The sequence below is a fragment of the Protopterus annectens genome, chromosome 16.part0 (genome assembly GCF_019279795.1).
Source record: "Protopterus annectens isolate FY-2018-M chromosome 16.part0, PAN1.0, whole genome shotgun sequence".
Taxonomy (NCBI): Eukaryota; Metazoa; Chordata; order Ceratodontiformes; family Protopteridae; genus Protopterus; species Protopterus annectens.
In genome coordinates this window covers 745,746,295-745,768,404 of record NC_056750.1, presented here as the reverse complement: position 1 = coordinate 745,768,404, position 22,110 = coordinate 745,746,295, and the positions used below count along the sequence as shown (strand labels likewise).

At 39.6% G+C, this 22,110-nt stretch overlaps 1 protein-coding gene across 5 annotated transcripts in view; it reads right to left on the bottom strand.

The window, feature by feature from the left end:
- The window catches only part of ASTN2 (astrotactin 2), a 7,150,955-nt gene that overhangs the window by 1,890,218 nt on the left and 5,238,627 nt on the right, over positions 1–22,110 (bottom strand). For all 5 annotated transcript variants that reach the window (XM_044057934.1, XM_044057931.1, XM_044057932.1 and 2 more), the window contains one exon: positions 21,746–21,850. In XM_044057934.1, coding sequence (XP_043913869.1) covers positions 21,746–21,850 — 105 coding nt within the window. The remainder of the gene's footprint in view (positions 1–21,745; positions 21,851–22,110) is intronic.

The window sequence follows — 22,110 nt, the reverse complement described above, 5'->3', positions numbered from 1 at the left end:
TCTGGCTGGGCCATTCCAAAACTTTAATTTTCTTCTGGTGAAGCCATTCTTTTGTTGATAAGGATGTATGCTTGGGGTCACTGCCATGCTGAAAGGAGAAATTCCTCTTCATTTTCAGCTTTCTAGCAGATGCCTGAAGATTTTGGGGCAAAAGTGACTGGTATTTGGAACTGTTCACATTCACAATTCCCTCCACCTTGACTAAAGCCCCAGTTCCAGTTGAAGAAAAGCAACTCCAAAGCATGATACTGCCCCCACCATCATTCACAGTGGGGATGGTGTTCTTCTGGCAATGCAAAGTGTTGTTTTTGCACCAAATGTACCTGTGACGACCGTGCCCTGGCCCAGCAATCAAGGAGCCTCAATCCTCACCACTAAACAAGTGTTTGGCAGTGGTGGGCTCTACTTCACATACTAATTGGCTTGTAGTGGTGTGGGATAGAGCGAATTCCTGTAGCTTATGTACAGCGGTCTCTAAAAGTGTTTTGTACTGTAAAACAGCCACGCAGTGTATACCAAGACTTCAGAATACAATTGTTTATTTCTTTCATTAGCTTAGTGTTAATCAGGGTGAGCAGGCAGCATATCAGCAGAAGAGTATGGAAAGCTGACAAGGAGCCAGCTGGCGGAGATGTGCCAGGTAGGGGGCTGGTGCATGGAAATCTGACTAAGGAAGACCTGACTGCAGCCTTGGTTACAGCTGCATCAGAAAACAGCAGCCTGGAGGATAATCAGACTGACAGTGGAGATGCAATATTCTCGGAGAATGGACAGCTCAACCTTTCTGCAGTGGACATAAAAATCCAGCTGGAGCTAAAGAGACTTGAGTTGGAGGCCAGGCGTATGGAACTAGAAGCAGCAGAGAGAATGAGGAGCCTAGAAGCTGAAGAACAGGAACGGCAGAGAAAGCATGAGAGGGAAATGCTGACTCTTCGCCAGAGTCATGGAGGTTATGGGGAAGGGTGTAACCGGATCCCAGAAGCACAAAAGGTCAGTAAGTTTCTTCCACAGTTTAAAGAGGAGGATAATTTTGATAGCTTCATTCATATGTTTGAGCGGGTATGTAAACAGTATGAAGTTGACCAAAGGCTCTGGGTGCGGTTCCTAACCCCCTTACTCCATGGTAAAGCTGTAACGTCTATAGCAAAAATGCATGACACTGACTGTTTTGATTATACTGCTGTAAAAAGACATTTGTTAAAATGTTTTAAGCTAACACCCGAAATGTATAGGAAAAAGTTTTGTGAGCACAGATGCAAGGCAGATAAAAATGTATGTGAATATGTTGTTGAACTGAGCACTTATTTTCATAGCTGGGTGAGTGGATGTCAGGTCACCACTTTTGAAGGGCTGGCAGACCTTTTGGTAAGGGAACAAGCCCTTAGTACTTTGCCTGAGAACAAGAGGATCTGGTTAGCTGATAGACAGTGTGCTACTTCAGAGAAGTTGGGGAAGAAGGGAGACCTATACCTAGCAAGCAGGGTAGCCCTGCACAGGAAAGGGACCCCCAGTACTGCTCATGGGACTAAAGGAACCCATGGTGGGCAGCAAAGACTGCCCCAACAGAATCCACCAGTAGCATGGGAAGCCATTACTCCAGGTATATGTCCAGGAGGTAGGGTTAAATGTTTTGAATGCAACCAGTGGGGCCATGTGGCGTACAGGTGTCCATGGAGGCAAGGTGGGGAACCATAGGTGAGAGAGCCAGTAAGTGGTAAAGACAAAATGCCAACAGTGTGTTGTCTTGAGACAACAGGGGTATGGAACTACCATCCTGCAGATGTCCTGAGAGGGAAGGATTTGGATGAGGCAGTACTATGTACTTATGCAGTTAAGAGCAGCGAGGCTGAGAGACAAGCATGTGGGTCTGCTAGCCTGGGGGAGACCCAGACAGACTGCATACTTGCAGCCAGGACTGCTGAGGTGGTTACTTCAGGGAGTGAGCTACACTGTAGCAGTGAGACTGAATGTGAGCCACAGCTACTTGTGGGTACTGATGTTCCCTTGGACAGGGTAAATGCAAAGGAAGAGGTGTGTAGTAGTACCCAGGCTGACAGTGAGGCACCGCTGTCAGAGGATGACAGACTTCCAGTGGAAGGGGAGCTGGGAAGGGTTACAAGGAGAGACTTGAGACAGGCTCAGCTCTCAGACCCTACATTGCAAGGCCTGGGGCAGGTAGCTAGGGAATCTGTATACAGGAACAAAGGGTTACTGTACAGAGAGTGGACCCCTGAGGGAGGGCTAGAAGGCGAGAGAGTACAGCAGTTGGTAGTGCCTAGAGTTTACCATCTGGTGCTTCTAGCAATAGCTCATGATATTCCCTTTGCAGGTCATATGGCCATAAAACGTACAAAGAGGCATATTATGCAAAACTTCTATTGGCCTGGAATTTCCAGAGATGTAACAGGGTACTGCAGGACCTGTGAGCAGTGCCAAAAGGTAGGCAAGGCAGGAGACAAGGTGAGAGCTCCTTTGATGCCTTTGCCTGTGACTGAGGAGCTATGGATATTGTGAGTCCTCTGAGTACCCCAAGTTCCACAGGGAAAAAGTATATCCTAGTGATTGTAGATTATGCTACACGATACCCTGAGGCAGTGGCTTTGTCCTTCATTGAGGCCGAGAAGGTGGCAAATGCTTTGCTAGAGATTTTCAGCAGGGTAGGTTTCCCAAAGGAAATACCGTCTGACAGAGGTGCCAATTTTATGTCAGACCTGCTGGATTGTCTGTGGAAGTCTTGTGGGATGAAGCACATGAAGACCACCTCCTACCATCCCCAGACTAATGGTCTTGTTGAGAGGTTAAACTCTACAATCAAGTCCATGCTACGGGCATTTGCAGATCAGTTTAAGAGGGATTGGGACAAATATTTGCCCCATCTGTTATTTGCTTACAGAGAGGTTCCCCAGGAATACACAGGTTTTTCACCCTTTGAGTTGCTGTATGGGCATAGGGCGAGGGGACCTCTAGATTTAATTTGAGATGAGTGGGAAGGTGAGTGTGAGTCTCACAAGGAGTCTGTTGTGGCATATGTCCTGAACCTCAGGACAAGGCTCAGGGAACTCATGGGCCTCGCCCAGGAGAACCTGGCAGAAGCCCAACAACAGAAAGAGGTGTGGTATGACAGGAGTGCTCAAGCTAGAGAGTATGCTGTAGGGCAGCAGGTGACGGTTCTCATTCCTGTCGGACACAACAAGTTGCAAGCATCTTGGGAGGGACCCTACAAGGTGGTAAGAAAGGTATGTGATGTTAACTATATGGCGGAAGTGCTACGCAGATGGCAGGGGCACAAATTGTACAATGTTAACATGATGAAACCTTAACATGATAGGGAGGCCCTTGTGCTGAGCATTTGCAGTGGATTACAGGAGTCGTCTGAGGGAGATCTGGGGACTGATCCCCTCAGTGAGGCTCAGGCTGACACCTCGATGGAAGTGGTAGCAATGTCCCAGCAGCTATCTCCTACCCAGGTTCAAGAAATCTGAGCAGTGTTGCAGGAGTTTGGGGGCATGTTCACCAGGAAACCAGGGAGCACCCACCTGGTGCAGCATCAGGTGGATATATGACCCCAAAGGTCTATCAGGCAGGCCCCTTATAGGGTGCCTGAGAGAGTCAAACAGACTCTGAGGGAAGAGGTACAGGAGATGTTGGAACTAGGGGTGATTCATGAGTCCAACAGTCCCTGGGCCTCACCAGTGGTGTTGGTGCCAAAGATGGATGGCAGCAACAGGTTCTGTGTGGATTACAGGAAATTAAATAGTCACACAGAGGCAGATGCTTACCCCATGCCTAGGACAGATGAGGCCCTAGTGCAGCTGGGTGGGGCTAAGTATCTTGCAACCATTGATCTTACCAAGGGTTACTGGCAGGTGCCCTTGACTCCCAGTGCTAGAGAGAAGTCAGCTTTGTGACTCCTTTTTAACTTGTATGAGTTCACAAAGATGCACTTTGGGATGAAGAATGCCCCTAGCGACTTTCAAGAGGCTGGTAGATCATATCTTAGCAGGAGGGTTTGCCCTTGTTTACATGGATGATATTGCTATCTACAGCCATTCCTGGCAAGAGCACCTTCAACATGTCAGGGAAGTGCTGGGCAGACTACAGAGGGCAGGGTTGACCATTAAGCCGAGCAAATGTCAGGTGGGTATGGCAGAGGTCTTCTACCTAGGACAGAGTGGGGAGTGGTATGATAAGGCCAGAACCTGCCAAAGTGGAAGGTATTCAGGCATGGCCTGCACCTGTTATCAAAAAGCAGGTGAGGGCATTCTTAGGGACAGCAGGATACTACAGAAAGTTTGTTCCCAGTTATAGTACCATAGCTGCTCCCCTTCACAGACCTGATAAGGAAGAACAGGCCAGATAAGGTAACGTGGATCCCAGCATATGAGCAGGCATTTCAGAAGCTTAAGGAAGCTTTGGGAGGACCCCCTGTGTTAGCCAGTCCAGACTACAGCAAAGACTTTGTTGTGCAGGTGGAAGCTTCAAACTATGGGGTGGGGGCTGTACTTAGCCAGATTTCTTCAGAGGGGGAAGAGCACCCAGTGGTTTACCTCAGTCATAGGCTCCAACCCAGGGAGGAATGCTATGCAGCGGTAGAAAAGGAATGTCTAGCCGTAGTGTGGGCACTACAAAAACTTCAGCCTCATCTGTATGGAAGAAAATTCACTGTGATGACAGATCACAATCCTCTAACATGGTTAAACAGAGCCAGTCAGCAAAATGCCAAGTTGCTAAGATGGAGTCTGGGGTTGCAAGCATATATGTCATGTCAGTGCAGCACCACAGCGGGAGTAGCAATGCCAATGCAGATTGGCTCTCGACAGGGAATGGGGTGAGGTACACCCAGATAGACCTGACACACTCAAGCGACATTTCTCAAGGGGCACTTGAAAAACTTGCTTGAGTTCCCGGGGGGGGGGGGGGGTGACGAATGGGGAGAGATGGGCGAAGGCTGCCAACCTAGTGAAATAGAATTTAATATATAATTCTGTCAACTGTATAAATAAATGTAAAATACAGGCTTGTGTTTTTAAATGTAAGAAAATACTGTGAAATGTGGAACTGCAAAATATGTGACAACATTGCACTCTACTGGCCCAGTGAAGCATGTTGTATCCTTTCATGTTAGAATTCAGCCCGAGAGTGGCTGGATAAAGATTTCATGCCCATTGTTTTAAGGCTAAAGTTTATGACCAGAATTTAGATGTGGAAGGTGCTTTTATTGCTTTAGTTTCTGTTAGCATATACATGTGAAATGTCTTGTATTGTAAGTTTCTGAGGAGATGTTAGATTGCTAAATAATGCAGTTTGTGGCCTGAGAACTCAGATCAGGTGTTAAGATGATGCAATAGGAATACTGGGAAAACCCAAGTGTCAAAAATGATGTAATTTTGGGAGGGCCTTAGAGACATGTTTGTTAATAATGTTTAAATACTATTTCTCACAGGAGACCTGAGGCATTTTGATCTGGACATCTAACTTATCAGCACTCTTCTTATGCTCACATGTAAGTTTGTAGCACTGTGATATCTTGTAGGAATAGTTAAAGCTAGTAAAGATTAATTAGGCATTTTTCTTTGAAACCAGACCTATCCTACTGTATTATTTTAAGTTTCTGTGTGATCTGTGAACTCTTAGATATCTCTGTGGTGTAGTAGATTTGTCTTGTGTTTCCTTCTACCTTTGGCTGCTTTGTGTAGAGATGAAGTATGCTTTAGAGTACATTATTTGTTTATAGAGTTTACTGTCTAAGCCCTCCCAATAAGCCTTAGACTGTATAGTCACATTACCACTGGATATTAATATTGCACAGTAATAATTGGACACCCTTTTAAGGGCCTTTTAGTAGCTGATATTATTAACTGGGTGGTGGCAGTAATTACTACCGTATAGTCTGGGTAAAGGGGCACAGCTGGAGAATCTGTGTCAGCCTTTTCCAGGAGTGTCTGTGAAGTTGTATAAATACTCATCTCAAAGTGTGTGTGTGCTGTGTCAGCTACTTGAGCAGGGACACTACATGGCTGGTTGGACAGAGAGGGTACTGGAGGTTCTAGCTTGCCCAGTTAGGCTGAGACCTGGACCCTATAGCTGTGCCAGTGGGGAGTCTTATTGGGGACCTGGTGAGCAAGGGAGCAGCCAGCCCCAGACTGACTGTGATCTCTGTGTGCACTTAAGGGAAATTGTACTTTACTGTGTGTATTAGTCATCCTTTCCTCCTTTAGGAGATGACCTCCCTGGTGTTAGTGGTTAGGATTGAGGTTCCTTGATTGCTGGGCCAGGGCATGGTCGTCACAGTACCTTTTGGACTTGTGCCCAAAAGTTCAACCTTGGTCTCATTAGACTATAACACATTTTCCCACATGCTTTTGGGAGACTTGATGTATTGTTTTGCAAATTTTAGCCAGGCCTGGATATTTTTCTGTTCTGTCTTGCAACCCTACCCCATAGCCCAGACATATGGAGAATATGGGAGATCGTTGTCACATGTAGTACACAACCAGTACTTTCCAGAAATTCCTGCAGTGCCTTCAGTGTTGCTGTAGGTCTCTTGCCAGCCTCCCTGTTCAGTTTTTGTCTTGTCTTTTCATCAATTTTGGAGGGATGTCCAGTTCTTTGCAACATCACTGCTGTCACTTACTTTTTCCACTTTTTGATGACTGTCTTCACTGTGTTCCATGGTATATCCAATGCTGTGGAAATTTTTTTGTACCCTTCTCCTGACTGATACCTTTTAACAATGAGATCTCTTTGATGCTTTGTAAGCTCTCTGCAAACCATGGCTTTTGCTGTAGCAGGCAACTGAGTAAATGTCAGGAAAATCCTACTAGGACAGCTGACCTTTGTAGTTAATCAGAGTCTCTTTAATTGATGGCAGCTGTGTACCCAAGAAAATTAAATGCTGTAATTCAATCAAAAAGTGCTTTCACAGAGTATTAGTTTAAGGGTGTGCACACTTATGCAACCAGCTTATTGTACATGTTTTATTTTTTATATTTTTCCCCTAACAGATTTGGTTATTTTTCAATTGAATTGTACAGGTTATACGTCACATTAAAGGTGGGAAAAGTTTTAAAATTATTTATTGTGATCTCATTTTTTATATCACAAAAAACTGGCATTTTAACAGGGGTGTGTACACGTTTTATATTCACTGTATAATGGCAAGTACAGACGTTTTCTGGAACCACCACAAGGTTGAACTGAAACTGCAAGATGAAAGGTTAATAATACTGACCCAAAATAGTGGACAAGATACATGCTTGTGTACAAAATCATTGAAAAGGGGGGAGAAAAAGACAAATGCAGGTTCTATAGAAAAGAACTAAAACAGTCGTACATGTTGTTGCTGGGTGTGATACACTCATGGCAGAGGGCCCATATACTGAAAGGCACAATAATGTGGCATTGGGGATTGTACAAATACTACAATATAGAAGTAGCTGAGATGCATTGGAAACATGAACCATAAAGCATTACAAAGAATTGTGAAGTGTATATCACATGGGATCAGTCACTACCAACAGTTCAAAAAGCAGATGCTAGAAAACGGGTCTATATTACAACGTCGAACTCAAACAAGTTTGAACGTTGTAATATCGAACTCTAAAGTCTGAAAGTGGAAAATAGCAAAGCCATGGCACTTCGAATTTTTTCCCAGGGAAAAAAATCGGTGGGCCATTTTCGGGGCTTTGCTATTTCCTCGACTATGTTGTGATCTTGGAGTTGGTATATTTATGTGGGGGGCGAAGGCCCCCCACTTCAGTTTAAGTTTAAGGTTACTTTTTTTTGTCACAGAACAGTGATTTTCTTCCCTGGGAAAAAGAATCACTGTTCTGTGCTTTCGGTTTTGTTGGGTTTCAGGCAGTAGGGTTCAACATTACAATGATCGAACTTTTGTTAGTTCGACGTTGTGATATAGACCCTAGAAAAACCACATATATTAGTCCATGAAAAAAGACAAATGTAGGATTGATAACTTTAACTGCTATACCCTGTGATTACAATGTCTGATGTACAGAGGTGAACAAAGTCATAAAATATCAGAATTTGCAGACAGAAACCTGACAAATGTGGAAGAAAGATACCCAAATAGTTCTAAAAGAAGTAGGAGCAATTGGCTTAATAAAAAAGAATTTAGTCATACTCAGATATGCTATCAGTACATATAATTAAATGCCACACTTTACTTCTTCTATACTTAAACTAATAAAACAATACAAACCCTAATAACCTCCCCCAACCTCCTAATCACCTGACTAACTCTACCCCCTTCTTACTCAAACCTGCACCGATATATACCATCCAAAAACTCTTAGCAAAACTTACACCAATCACCCTTGCTGCCGACAATCTTCCTGCCAAATACCTCCAACTAGCATCCAAAGCCATAGCCTACCCCATCACACTGCTAATAAATAGATCTATCACTGAACAAACTGTCCAAACCTTATGGAAAACCTCTTTCATTATCCCCTTCCCCAAAGGTGGACCATCCACAGATCTCTCTAACTACCGACCCATCGCCATCCTCTCACCACTATCCAAAATCCTAGAAATCACCAACAACTCCTCACCCACCTTCTCTCTAATACCCTTTTATCCAACTCATAACATGGCTTCAGGCCAACCCACAGCACCAACACAGCCCTAATTAACTTTACCATCATCATAAACACATACAGGAACCAAGGTAATCTTGTCTCTGCCACGTTTCTAGACTTATCCAAAGCTTTTGATACAGTTTCCCACACAAAACTCCTAACCTGTCTCTCGGATCTCAACCTTGACAGCCCCACTCTACACTGGTTTAAAAGCTATCTAGACAACCGCCATCAGTCAAGTCAAATGGCTTAACCCTCTATCCCCCCACTCCCAGTCAGAGTCGGCATACCCCAAGGCTCCATCCTTGGCCCCTTCCTGTTCAACCTCTTTACAAATCAACTCCACTCTGTTGCTACAAATGCCAAAATAGTCCAATACGCTGATGATACAACTCTGATCTGCTCTGCATCCAACATACAACTTCTCCACGAAAAAAAAAAACAACAATCCTTCACTGAAACAGAATATTGTCTAAAAAAATCCCAGTTAATATTAAACCCCAAGAAAACACAGCTTATGCTGTTCCACCCTACAAAAACCCCAAGGCATTATCTTCTCCATATCATCAAGTAACAAGACTCTCATCACTCCAGTCCCTGAAGCTAAGTTATTAGGATTCACCACTGACCAACAACTAAAGTACAACAAACATATATCCCTCACTATCTCCAAAGTCCACAAAAAACTAGGGACCCTCTATCACTGTAAATGATACCTTACTTCCAAAGCTAGAATCACCATAGCCAGAACCCATCTGTTAGCAACTATATTATATGCATGTCCAGTATTAACAAACCTAAATAAAACTGACCTCAATAAACTCTCCACATGCTATAACCAAATTGCTAGATTCGCTGACAATTCCAAATCATGCTCCCATCACTGCTAATCCCTAAATAAACTACACTGGTTAGAATTCTCAAATTTACTACGATACCACCAACTCAACCTGGCACACCATATTTTATACTAGCCTGAAAAAAACCCTGCCCTGTCCAGCCTCATAACCATCTACAATTCAGTTGCGCTCTACCAACAAAACTCTAATAGAAATTATCCAGTATAAAAATAGCTCGGATGAATCTCTCTTCATTAACAGAGTTGCAAAAATCTGGAATACCCTGCCTCCTGACCTCAGACTACAAAAATGTGCAACCACCTTCAAAACCCAATTAAAATCCTATCTATACACCAACCATTTATGTATCTGATAAGGACCTCCCTGAAATCTGATCCACCTGAAAGAGGGTACCCCCCCCTTGCTTTAGTCAAACACATGATACTGTATTACACCCTCTTTCTTTGTACATACTGTAATACTGTTTGCATCCCTATACTATACTAAAATTATGTATGTCTATAAAGACATTACTTATCTCTGTATTATTAGCATGTTAATCTTTCTACATCTGTACCTTGATTGTCATTATATATACTGCTCATATATGTAACAATTTTCTGGAGCTTTTCTCCCCAGGTCTCCTCTGAAAACAGATACTAACTGTCCAGCCAGACCATCCTGGTAAACAAATGTTAAATAAATAAAATAAATAATTCCATATGAATTACAGGAGAATGTGATTCTGGTCACATTGCTAGTACGTAGAAGAGCTCTGCTGGCTAACAACAGATAATGAAACAATACTAATTTCATGAACTCTAATTGTATCCTGATTTAGGAATGGAGTCCAATCCGGTCATGGTATTAGAAATTAAACCAGAAATGCTCATAACACAGTTCAGATGAGGAAATAATGTACTGGTGTATTAGTACTACTGTTAAAAACAATCTGCTTGCAAAGCAGTAAAAGGCCCTTTCGAAGTTATAAAGTGAAGAACTACTAGGGAAAAGAAAGCCAGAACAGTTTACCTTATAAATGTTCAGAAACCATGGACAGAAACTGAATAAGGGGGGGGTCCCAAAATTAAGGACAATTTTTTTAAAATATAGACTTAAGGTGGTATTTATACTACTACTACTATAAGGGGAATCTGACTAGGACATTTATAAGCTTCTCCTACTCTTCGGTGTATGGGGATGCATTTGGATGTTACACTTCCTGTCTTCCGTAGTTGCATAGGCAACTCAGAAAAGCAGGAAGCCAAAAATGAACATGTAGGATGAAGAAGATGTTTTGAAGGTGTTGGAAATGATTGTAGCTGGTGGTCAAACAGCAGAGAGGTTAAACACAGCAAAAAAATGACTCGGGTGCTAAACAGAGTAAGGAGAATGGAAAGAAGATGAACAAAAAGGCAGGACAGCTTGTTCAAAGGCAAGAAGCAGCAGCTGAAGTGTGCAATATAGATTTGGAGGAATAATTTCAGCAAAACGTGTTTGCAACAGAATCTACAACACGAGTGTGTTGTTACAAGGCTTCAGTCGGGGGTGGGGGGTGGGATGTATACTTAAAAGAGCTAATTGAACAACGTGAACAAGAAAGGGAAAAGGCACCATGATGGGGAAAAATAATGGACAGAACACAAGAGGAGGAAGTACAAGAAATAAGGACAGAAAAAAGAAAGCATATGTGCAAACTGTAAGAGAAGGTGAAAGAAAAGATGACAAGAAAACATCATGCAAGAATAATTAGTAAGACAGAAAAAGAGCTTGACAGGCATGATATATGGGACAGCATCATATCACCACTGGGTATTGAACGTAGAGAGGGAAGAGTTTTTATTTGTATTAATAGACTCTTTTTGTGACTTTTTTTCAAAGAAGCGCAATATATGGAGAAATTCTTGGAGCAACTTGAAAAAAAGGAATGATAATCCTTGGAACTTGTATGTTATACAGGCATTTAACAGAGAAGCAAAAAAAAAAGAGAATGTACTTACAATTTCGGTTGAGGTTGAAACAGACACTTTACGAGACTATTTAAAGACTGTGTAGAGAAGTAATGGACATTACAAAGATTTATGACAAAAGAGGTTTATGGACTGGAGGATAGGGATTTAGAGGTATATTGCAAATGCAAAATGAAAAAATAATACATGTGCCTAGTATAATTAATGTGGAGGGGAACCAGGGTTTGGTGAAATACCTGGGACATCTAAATATTTTTTTCCTGTGGCAAAAATTACCATTTAATTAACAATTATGATTAAAGAATTTATTTGTGGTAACGTTGGTCATGAAGCCAAAAATGTGAACTAAAATGTATTAAATGTGAAAAGGTAGGACATTCATGGATGGACTGAGATAAAAAAGAAAAATACACAGGAAAGGAAGGAAGCTACAATAGATGAGGTTGTGATAGAAGATACCACAGAAAAGTTACAAAAGGAAAATGAGAAATATATAATGGTGGAAACAAAGGAAAGCATAAGGGAAGAAATAGAAAAAGAAGAAATAAGCAATTCAAGTGAAGAGGGAGAAGAGAAATGGGTGTTGATTAACAACAAAATAAATTCTGTTGGGAAGAGTAAAAGACTGAAAACGTAAATATAAAAAAATAGGAATAGGACAAAACGATAAAGGAAAAGGGTGAGGAATAACAAAATACTATTTGTAGAGTGAGAATCTTATCTGTAAATGTGAATAGTATCAAGAATGTAAAAAGAAGATTAGGGGTACTAGAATTGTTTAGATTATTGGATATGGATATCATAATACTGATAGATATAAGAAATTTGACAGAAGAAGAGAGAAAACAAGCAAAGAAATTATGGGAAGGAAAAGTAACATGGAATGCAGGAGAGGAAAAATGTTCAGGAAAAGCAATTTTAAGTAAATAAGATATTATTAATGCATTTGAGACTTTACATTGCTAATACTAGGAAGAGGGCTAATCCTGGATACAAGATGGAAAGGAGATACTGCCAGCCCAGCTAGCTGGAATTTTGTAAATAATGATATGTCATTGCTAAATATTGAAATGATTTGTGTAAGATGCTTGCGTTACAAATGTATTACAACTGTATGTTATGTGTATATCAAACTGCTTGTATAGACTTGTATGCTGAAATGGGTATTTGCAAATGAATTGTGTTTAAAATGGATCCACAGTGTGCCCTACTGGAAAAGAACAGAAATGTACATGCGCTATTCTAACTGTTTCAATGTATATATTTTAGCAGTGGAAACTGGGATACAGGAGGTTAACCTCAGTCTAGTAATTTTTAGAAAAATACCTGAAACTAAATTACTTTATGGCTAGGCCATAAAAGATGGTATCTTACAGTTTTGAATACAGGAACAGACACACTGTCAAGCACTAGGAAACTTTCTGTATTGTCTTTAGGGTGAATTAATTGCTCGTCTTGAAAGCATGAAGGAATTAAATTGTTGTATGACTTCCAGCATTTGCCTGAGATCTGAGGAGAAGCCCTTGTTTATGTATTTTTGCAAGTAGATGCTAAATGCTACCAGCTGCCATCAATGGTTGTTTTGAACCTGGGAACAAAAAATCAGATGACAAGAAATGAAGTCATTCTGCAAGTTATCCCAGCAGTAATATTTGAGATATTAATTTAAGAAGTTTCTTAGTGAGACAGTGCTTTCTGTATCCCGTCTTGAACCTGACAACTAGAAGATCCATTCACCACATCTGCCTTGCTCTAATGAAGTAAGTTTCTAGGGTATAGTAATTCTCTTAGACTCAGTCAGGACGATAGTCAAGCTTAGTTTAGATATATTTTTTTTTTATTTGAGACTGTCCCTGCAATGTTGTTTTAAATGTCTGCTGTGGTTTTGATTCATTTTGATTTCATTTTGGCTGATCTGTGTAGAGATATTTAAGTTTTGAGAGTACTTGCATATTTATATGGTGACACTTTGGGTCACTCCTAATAACCTTGCTCTTGGTCAAACTACCACTTGTATTAGCATTAATATTATACAGTAAAATTGGGCCCCCTTTGTTTAGGGCCTTAAAGTAGCTGATAAGGAGTTCTGGTGGCAGTGACAACTACCTTATAGTCTGGGCAAAATGGGCATAGCTAGTAAACGTGTGCCAGCCTTTCCCAAGTGTGTGTGTGTGTGTGTGTGTGTGTGTGTGTGTGTGCGCCAAACAAATCTCCAAGAGCATGTGTGTCAGCTACTTGGGCAGGGACATGAAGCACTGGTTGGACAGAGTGTTGGGAGGACTTGGCTTGGAACCCTGGCTAAAGACTCAACTCTATAGCTGTGCCATTGGGTAGTCTTATTGAGGATCTGGAGAAAGAGGGAGAAACCAGCCCTGGACTGACTGTGGACTCTGTGTGCTCTTAAGGGAAATTGCACTTTATTCAGAGAGCTGCATGTGGAAATAGTGTGTGTGTACTTGTTAAACTCCCAGTGTACATCCCCCACTGGTGCCAGTGGTGAGGATTGAAGCTCCTTGATTACTGGTCCAGTGGTTGGGTGTCACACAAGTATACAGAATTGTGATATTATATGTGCACAAAAACAAAGGGAAATTATGTTTAGGAAAATTCTTGATTATGTTAGTGTCAATATGCAAATGATATTAGTGGGAGATTTTAACTGTGATTTAAAGCATAGGAGAAAAGAAGGAACAGATGTTAAAAGTTATTTTGGTAATAATAAAAAGTGGTAAATGTATCTATGGAATAATACGCAGTGGACATATGAAAGAGAATTTGAAAACAGAAATTAACTATTTTATACTATCTGAAATCTGGAAAGTATTTCATAAAAAGTTTTTTCAGATCATGTAGCAGTTTGGGTAGAAGTTCAAGATAAGGAAGGATATATGAAAATAGGTAGAAGCATTAAAAGAATAAATGAAGCAGAATTAAATAAATATATAAGAAGAATATTTTTACAATTATGGTTAGAGCATATAAATATGATACGTTTCTTTAAAGAATGGACAAGCTGATGGATAGCTTTAAAAGAGAAATATAATAAAGGTTTTGGAATGGCAAAGGACACAAAGAAAACACGATGGCTGTAAATATAAAGACATCAGTAATCAAATCTATAGAGATAAAATAAGTAACAAGGAAGGATTTACAGAATAGGAAAAATATACATGAAATGAATCAAGAAAAGATTAAAAGGATGTTGTTTAAACAAATATACTTTTTAGAAGGGAAAATGAGGAAGTAGCACCCTAAGTAAGATGGTGAAAGAAAATAATAGAACAATAAGAGGGTTAAGAGATGAGGAAGGAATGTAGTTGAATGCACAGAAAAAAATAATGCAAGTAAAAAGAAATTATATTATGAAAACATTTGTTAGAAATAAAAATAAAATAAAACATAAATGGAACTTAAAATTAATTAAAGAAGATAAAGAGGAAATGGAAAAAAATATTACGATAGAAATGAAAAAGGTTTAAAAATGGCACACCTGGAAACTGCTACACAAACTGGTGGACTTGAATGTTTGATGTACAAAAATATGAATGAATGGCAAAAAATATGTATTGGAGGTGTTTAATAAATGGTTAGAAAAAGGTACAGAAGATGAAACAAATATGTATGGGTGCAATGAAGTTTATATGGAAGAAGGGAAATAAAACAGACAAAGAAATGGATACCTATAGTGTTAATGTTGATTACATGATATTTATGAGGATAATACAAAACAGAACAGAAGACAAAATAAATAAGTTACTACATGAAACAATTTTCAGAATAAATGGGAAAGGAGTTCAAGAACTTCTAATGATTATAACAGAAACAGTAAATGATGTGACAACAGGAAAAGCAGAAGCTAAAGTTTTAATAGGAGATGTTAGTAAAGCAGACACTGTCCAGTTCGATTCTCAGCTACAGCGTCTTCTGCGTGGAGACATGCGTGAATGGGCGTACCTTCGTTGAAGGTTGTGCGTCACGGCTGGTAACTCGGCACGTAAAAATCAACTACCAATCATTAGCGGACCGGAGTTCTGCTGTGGCGACCCCTAACCGGGAAAAGCCGAAAGACACAAACAAACAAATCAGTGTATAATAAAAATAAAGTAAAATCAGTGGTTAATGGTTGGTTAATTAAAAAAAACCCAGAAATAAGAAGGGCATAAAACAAGAACGTCCATTAAGCAGTATATTGTTTGCATTAATAATGAATGCAATCATAAATGAAGTTTAACATTAAAGGAAGCTAGATATTGTATAACAGAAGTAATACAGGTCCCACCAATGTTTTCTTTTGCAGATGATTTAGCATTAGTGGTTAAAAATGAAGAATGGATGAAAACAGCTATTACAACACTTAGAAAGAAATTAAAAGGGTTAGGTTTGAGTATTAATGAGGAAAAAAGTAAAGGGCTAAGATTTTCAGGTACAATAGAAGGTATTCAATTTAATAAGGAAGAGAGAGAAGTTCTAGGACTAAAGTTTGGTAATGAACAACAGAGATTAATACAATGGAATAACATGTTAAAAAATACTGTCTATGAGGTTCAAGATTAAACCCAATCAAAAGAGGAATTCTTTATATTTCAAGAAAAGAAGGAGAATTGGGTTTAATAAATCCAATTGTACATATAACATTCTTGAATTTGTATAAAGTACTAGCTTGTATGGAAGAAAAACAAAGAAAATTGGTAGTAGATGTAATAAAAGAAAAATACAGAGATATTTGGGAGAAACTTGAATATCTTAAGAGGGTCTATATTACACTGTCGAAACACCTTCTCATTGAACACATCATCAAGTGTTCAGCGAAATTCACTTCTGCAATTCACTGAATACTTAAAGGGCAAACAAATACTTGCCCTGCGACTCAACGGAACTAAATCTACCTAAACCAAACCACATGTCCCCCCACACCCTCCAACTAAATATACCAATTCCCAGTGGCGTAACTACGTTAGAAGCGCCCTGAGGCAAACTTTTCCTAGGCGCCCCAACACCCCCCCCCGGGAACCCAAGCCATCGAGATGACTGAAGCCAAAGAAATCACATATAGTCACGTTCGCTTGACCTATGACAGTGGCATAAAACACTGAAATCTGAAGACGTGCTATTTCAGCAAAAAGTAAAAAAAAAACAATTATAAAACAGTACATTATATAGATACCAGAATGTGAATTGTACCTCCATTGTTCAATCCTACTCCTAGAATGACTTCTTGTGGGATTTATCAGCAAAACTATCAATGATCTTGTCAGTGTCCACGTCTTCCAGGCGTCGGCTCTCAATCGACAGAATGGCTAAAGAACTAAGTCGAACCTCAGACATTGTACTACGCAAGAATGTCTTTATCAACTTCAACTTCGAAAAACTTCTTTCAGCGCTGGCAACTGTCACAGGAAGTGTCAGATACAGCAAACAAGCAGTGATTATATCCGGAAAGCTGGAAGATAATTCTGAATGAGTTATCAAGATGAATTTGGCCAAGTCCTTGATAGATTTCAGCGCTGACAATGTGACACTGAAAGTCATTTTGAGCAGGAGCAGTTGGTTAGACCGCTCATCTGAAATGTCATCCGAGTACTCCGTGATCAGACTCTTTGACATCTTCAGCAGTTAGTCATCATTCGTTTCAGTAATTGTCATAGGTTTCAAGCATGTGAAGACTTGGTCAGTATCTCGCAGTGACTTGAATCGTGTTGTTATCTGAACAATGGCGTAGTCGATGATTCTGTTGAACACTTCAACCTTATAGCGCTGTTCTGCTGACTCCAGTCTGCAGTAATTTGAAAGTTCATCGTGAAACTTCTTGACACGAGAAACCCTCTCTGAACTGTCAAACTCGGATGGCATGCCCCAACTTTGAGCTAGCTCCTTGGCCGAGAACAAAACAGTCTCCCAGTTGTTGCGAAGTTCACTCAGGTCCTTCAGTAGTGATTCCAACAGAATGCAAACAGATGTGACATCGGATTGTTGTGACTGCATTTTCTTGGAGATAATGTCTAGTGGTCCCAGAATGCGCAACAGTAAAACAATGTTCATCATTGACGAAAAGCATTCAAAATATTTTTTCAGCGACAATGCCTCGCCTTTCTCATTACTGTCCTAGCCAGTCAGTGACAACACAGTCAACAGTTTCATCACGTCGACAAACCGGCTGCGAAGAGCTATCAAGGCTTGATTCCGTGATGACCAACTGGCAATTCCGAGATCGCACTACAGTGGAGAAATTGTGTAGTTGGCCAACTACATATTTGCCCTTTAAGTATTCAGCAAATTGCAGAAGTGAATTTTGCTGAATACTTGTCAATGATGTGGTGTTCCATGCAAAAGTGTTTCGACGGCGTAATATAAGACCCCTTAAAAGAAACAAAGGTATAATGAATACAGAAATGAGAGTATATCAAGAGAAAATATTACTATGGAAGATTAATACGAATAATATAGAAAAGAATATGAAGGAATAGTGCAAAAGTACAATGAAGTTATACCTTTCCATGGAAGCATTTAGAAGAAATAAAAACAAAAGCTGTAAAAGCAAGCATGAATAGATGTGGGAAATATCTTGAATGTACAGATTTTTATGGAGATTATCCATAAATAAGCTTCTAGTAAAGGTGAATATGCTATATAAGAAGATAGAGGAAATAATTTGTATATATTGTAACGTGTGTATGAAATGTGATTGTGATAGAGCAAATCAATTATGGAAAAATATAAGAGAAAAGTATAAAAGTACTGAACAGTGTAAATATGGATATGATAGAATATGGGTACTAGGAAAATGTAAAATGAAAAGATGTGGATAAAAGGGATGAACATTGTTTTGTATAATATGGATTATTTGGAATGAGTGGAAAATTGTCATTGTTAAATTCTGAAAAATATACAATTTTGGTTATGGAAATAAACAGTGGGATGCATTAAAATGTAAAATTGTAAAGAAAAATATGTAAAACATATACTGTAAATAACATATATACAATGTATATTATGAATTTTAAATAAAGAACCCATACCCTCTACACAATCTGCCCCACAATCAATGATTTCACTCCCCTCATCATTGCAATACACCCATACAAAGTAAGAGGATGCTACTATACCTCTTCATAACCCCCCCACCATCCTACTCCTCTTCATTATCATCTTATCACACTAACCTACTACACCCTAAATTATCACCCACTCTTGCCCTCACTGCATCACCCTGCTAAACAACCCTGCACTTCCCTGTCTCCCACTCCCTCTAATACTTTCTACATTCAGTTTCATAAACTAAAACATTTCAACCTTTCTCTTTCCTCCCCCAAACATAGGCTCAAACCCACTACCTACTTTTCTTTTTTCACCAAACCTACTTTACTTCTTATTACACTCTTACTAGATGGGAACATCCACCGCAATCCTGGTCCATCCCCTCCTACCAACTCTACCACACCCATAATGCAACAACCCCTCACCTGTCTGTCTAAATACCTGTCAATCCTACTCTATAAACCTAAAAAGTCTACCAAACAAAATAACAGAATTTCACACTTGGGTTGACCACCACTCTTCCCACATCTTAACTCTCTTAGAAACTTGGCTAAAACCACATATTACAAACTATGAAATTCTACCCCCCCCAGATACAACATTTTCTGTCAAGATACACTTTCTAAAAAAGGTGAGGTGTCGCCATTCTGTACTCAGAACAGCTCAACCTCTCCTTACCTCTCTCAGTCTTTTGCTCCCCAGCAATACTTCTTTCTTAAATGTCACCTTAACCCACACAAAAAAACTGGCATTAGTATCCATCTACATAGCCCCGGGCAACAAGATTCCAATTTTTGAATATATCTTATACTGGATCTCCCAATATATATCATATGAGACAATAACACTAGGTGGCATCAATATTAATTGTAATAAGCTCTCCCCCAACTCCCCCATCTTTCTCCCCAACTCCCCCAGCTTTAGTATTGATCTTTTCAGCTTCAGTCAACTTATTTTTTCTCCCACTCGCATACACACAAACTCCAGCTCCATACTTGATTGGATCTTAACCTTCAACCCTAATCAGTACCATAAACCCACAACTTTACCATACTCTTTAAGTGATCACCTCACTATCTCAATACTAAGACTACTTTCTCAAACCCCTAAAACCAACCTCTATAGGAATTGCCATAACCTGTCCAACTTCAATGCTCTAGCTCTCATTAGGAAAATTAGGATCAAATCAAATCCAGCCCCCTGGATCTCTAAAGATAACCTTTCCACTATGAAACTTAGAGACAGCACCTGGAAACAATGGTCTAAGGCTAAATCTTCTTCTCTCCTCCTTAAATATAAAGAAATAAGAAACATCACCAAAAAACTTATTATTCAGGACAAAATAAAATTCTATCAAGAAGCCCAATCCACCCAGTTTTCTAATCCAAAAAAAAAATCTGGCACACTATGAATAATATATCCATCCAGGTAAACCTTGTACCCCCAACCCATTCCCTAACAATTCACCTCTAGAAACCACCACTCTTCTAAACAATTACTTCATAGACTCTGTCAGAAAACTAACTCCCCCACTGACCTTCACTCTCTCACACAGACTTCCTTTAATATCATTAAACATTGGCTAATTGATAACCAACTCATCCTTAACCCAAAGAAAACTAAACTTTTCCTCTCAAAATCTACATCCCATCTTAAAACTTCTTTCTGTCTTTTCCCTAGACAACACCATTATTTATACCGACTCCTCTTCTAAATTTCTAGGAATTACAATTGATGACCAACTGAAATTTGACCATCATATCTTACAGTTCATCAAAAAGACCAATAAAAAATTAGGTTTACTGTATAGACACAAAAACATTCCTATCCACCACCTCTAGGACCACACTTGCCCAATCTCCTCCCCTGTCTACTCTATGCTTCCCCTACTTTTACACATATCCAAGCAAAACTCTTAACCAAACTCGAACAAACTTACAACCAGATAGCCAGATTTGCCTGTAATCTCCCTTACAAATCCCATCACTGCCTCACTCTTAAACAACTACAATGGCTCGAGTTCCCTTAACTACTCTGACTTTCACAACTACAGATAGCACATTCCGGACTCTACAAACCTGCAGTCTGTGTCTCCCTGTCCACCCTCCTATCCCTTTACAAACCTGCATGATCACTCAGTAACACTGACCAATCACTACTTAACAGCTGCAATAAATGCTCCATATCTCAAACATGGACCAAACTCCCAACTAACATACTATCTATCCAATCTTCTCTCCTTTTCAAAAAAGAATTGAAAAAACTACCTTGCCAACTCTCCCTCCAGCACCTGCCACCACCCTACCTAATCTCCTGCTCCCCATACAGTCAAACTACAACTATTCCCTCCTTACTTTTTATGTAAACTTATAATCACTAGTCCTATGGAACCTTAGCAATGCCACTGAGCACGCTTATAACCTAACTTTTCATTCTTCCCCAATGTACTTTATTTCTTTCATCCCCCCCCACATCTCATAATTTTTTTCTCTTTCTATTACTGTCTTCCTCACTCCTTCACTCCTCTCGAATTTAACTTTTCTGTTCCTCCTTCCACTCTACCTACTCAAACTAAACATAAACGCTACTCTTAGATCTTCTCCATTTTTATATTAATCTTCATCTTTCTTTACACACCACATGTAATTCCTCTTTTTTGTTTCCCAACTCTACCTCTATCATTCATTTCCATACTCTTGCTGAATGTTATACTTTTAGTAATTTCTACTAAGGCATTGATGTTTTATTCATATGTATTTTCATATTCATTTGGGCTTGTAATGTAACTTGTTATTGTTATGTTAGTCTGTATTGTTATTGTCATTTTTTATCATGTGTTTTTGGAGCTTTTGTCCTTGGGTATCCACTGAAAATGGGCCCCCAAATCAGTGGACTAACCAGGTTAATGAAAGACAAATAAATAAAAAATAAAATAAATAAATAAATACACTTTTTGGTAAATACCATGGAATCTTTTACATTCACCTGAGCTACTACCACCTAAAGCAGATGGGACCTTGGTTTAAAGTCTTATCCTATTATTCTCATCTGGCTTTGTGAATAAAGCAGAAGATATACATTATGTATTATAGCAGTCAAAACAATACATATGTGTTGCTCTTCAGACTATATCTAAAACTAAAGTGAAAATGAAACGGTTCTTTATGCACAGTTCTCTCTCTGCAACTTAACAAGTATCATTTATTGTATCACCTAGGATACTACTTTGTGACTGTTCTGCTACCACTATTAAATGAAGCAGTAACTAGCTTGGAAATTTGATGGCGTTGCTTATGTTATTTACCTGCAGACAATGTTACAGCACTGAGTTTCACTTTGTACAGGTTGCTTCGAACTCTCCATTGTTGCACCATTGGGTAGCCCACTGCTTCACTGTATGTGACATCTCCTGCAAACAAAGAGCAAAGTCACTGAAATAAGACATGAAAAAAACACAGACGAGTCAAAAAACAAACGAGAGCAAAATACCTTGTGGCCACAACCTTCAGACCATACCTATTCTCTGGGCTTTTTTCAGAGTAAGAAAACACAAAAACCTGAGCACACTGTTAAAATATCTGTAAATTCCAAACACATGAATAAACATTTCAAAGACCACCACTTATTGTAAAACCATTTTTTTCAGGGTAATATCCAAGTGTGCTACAC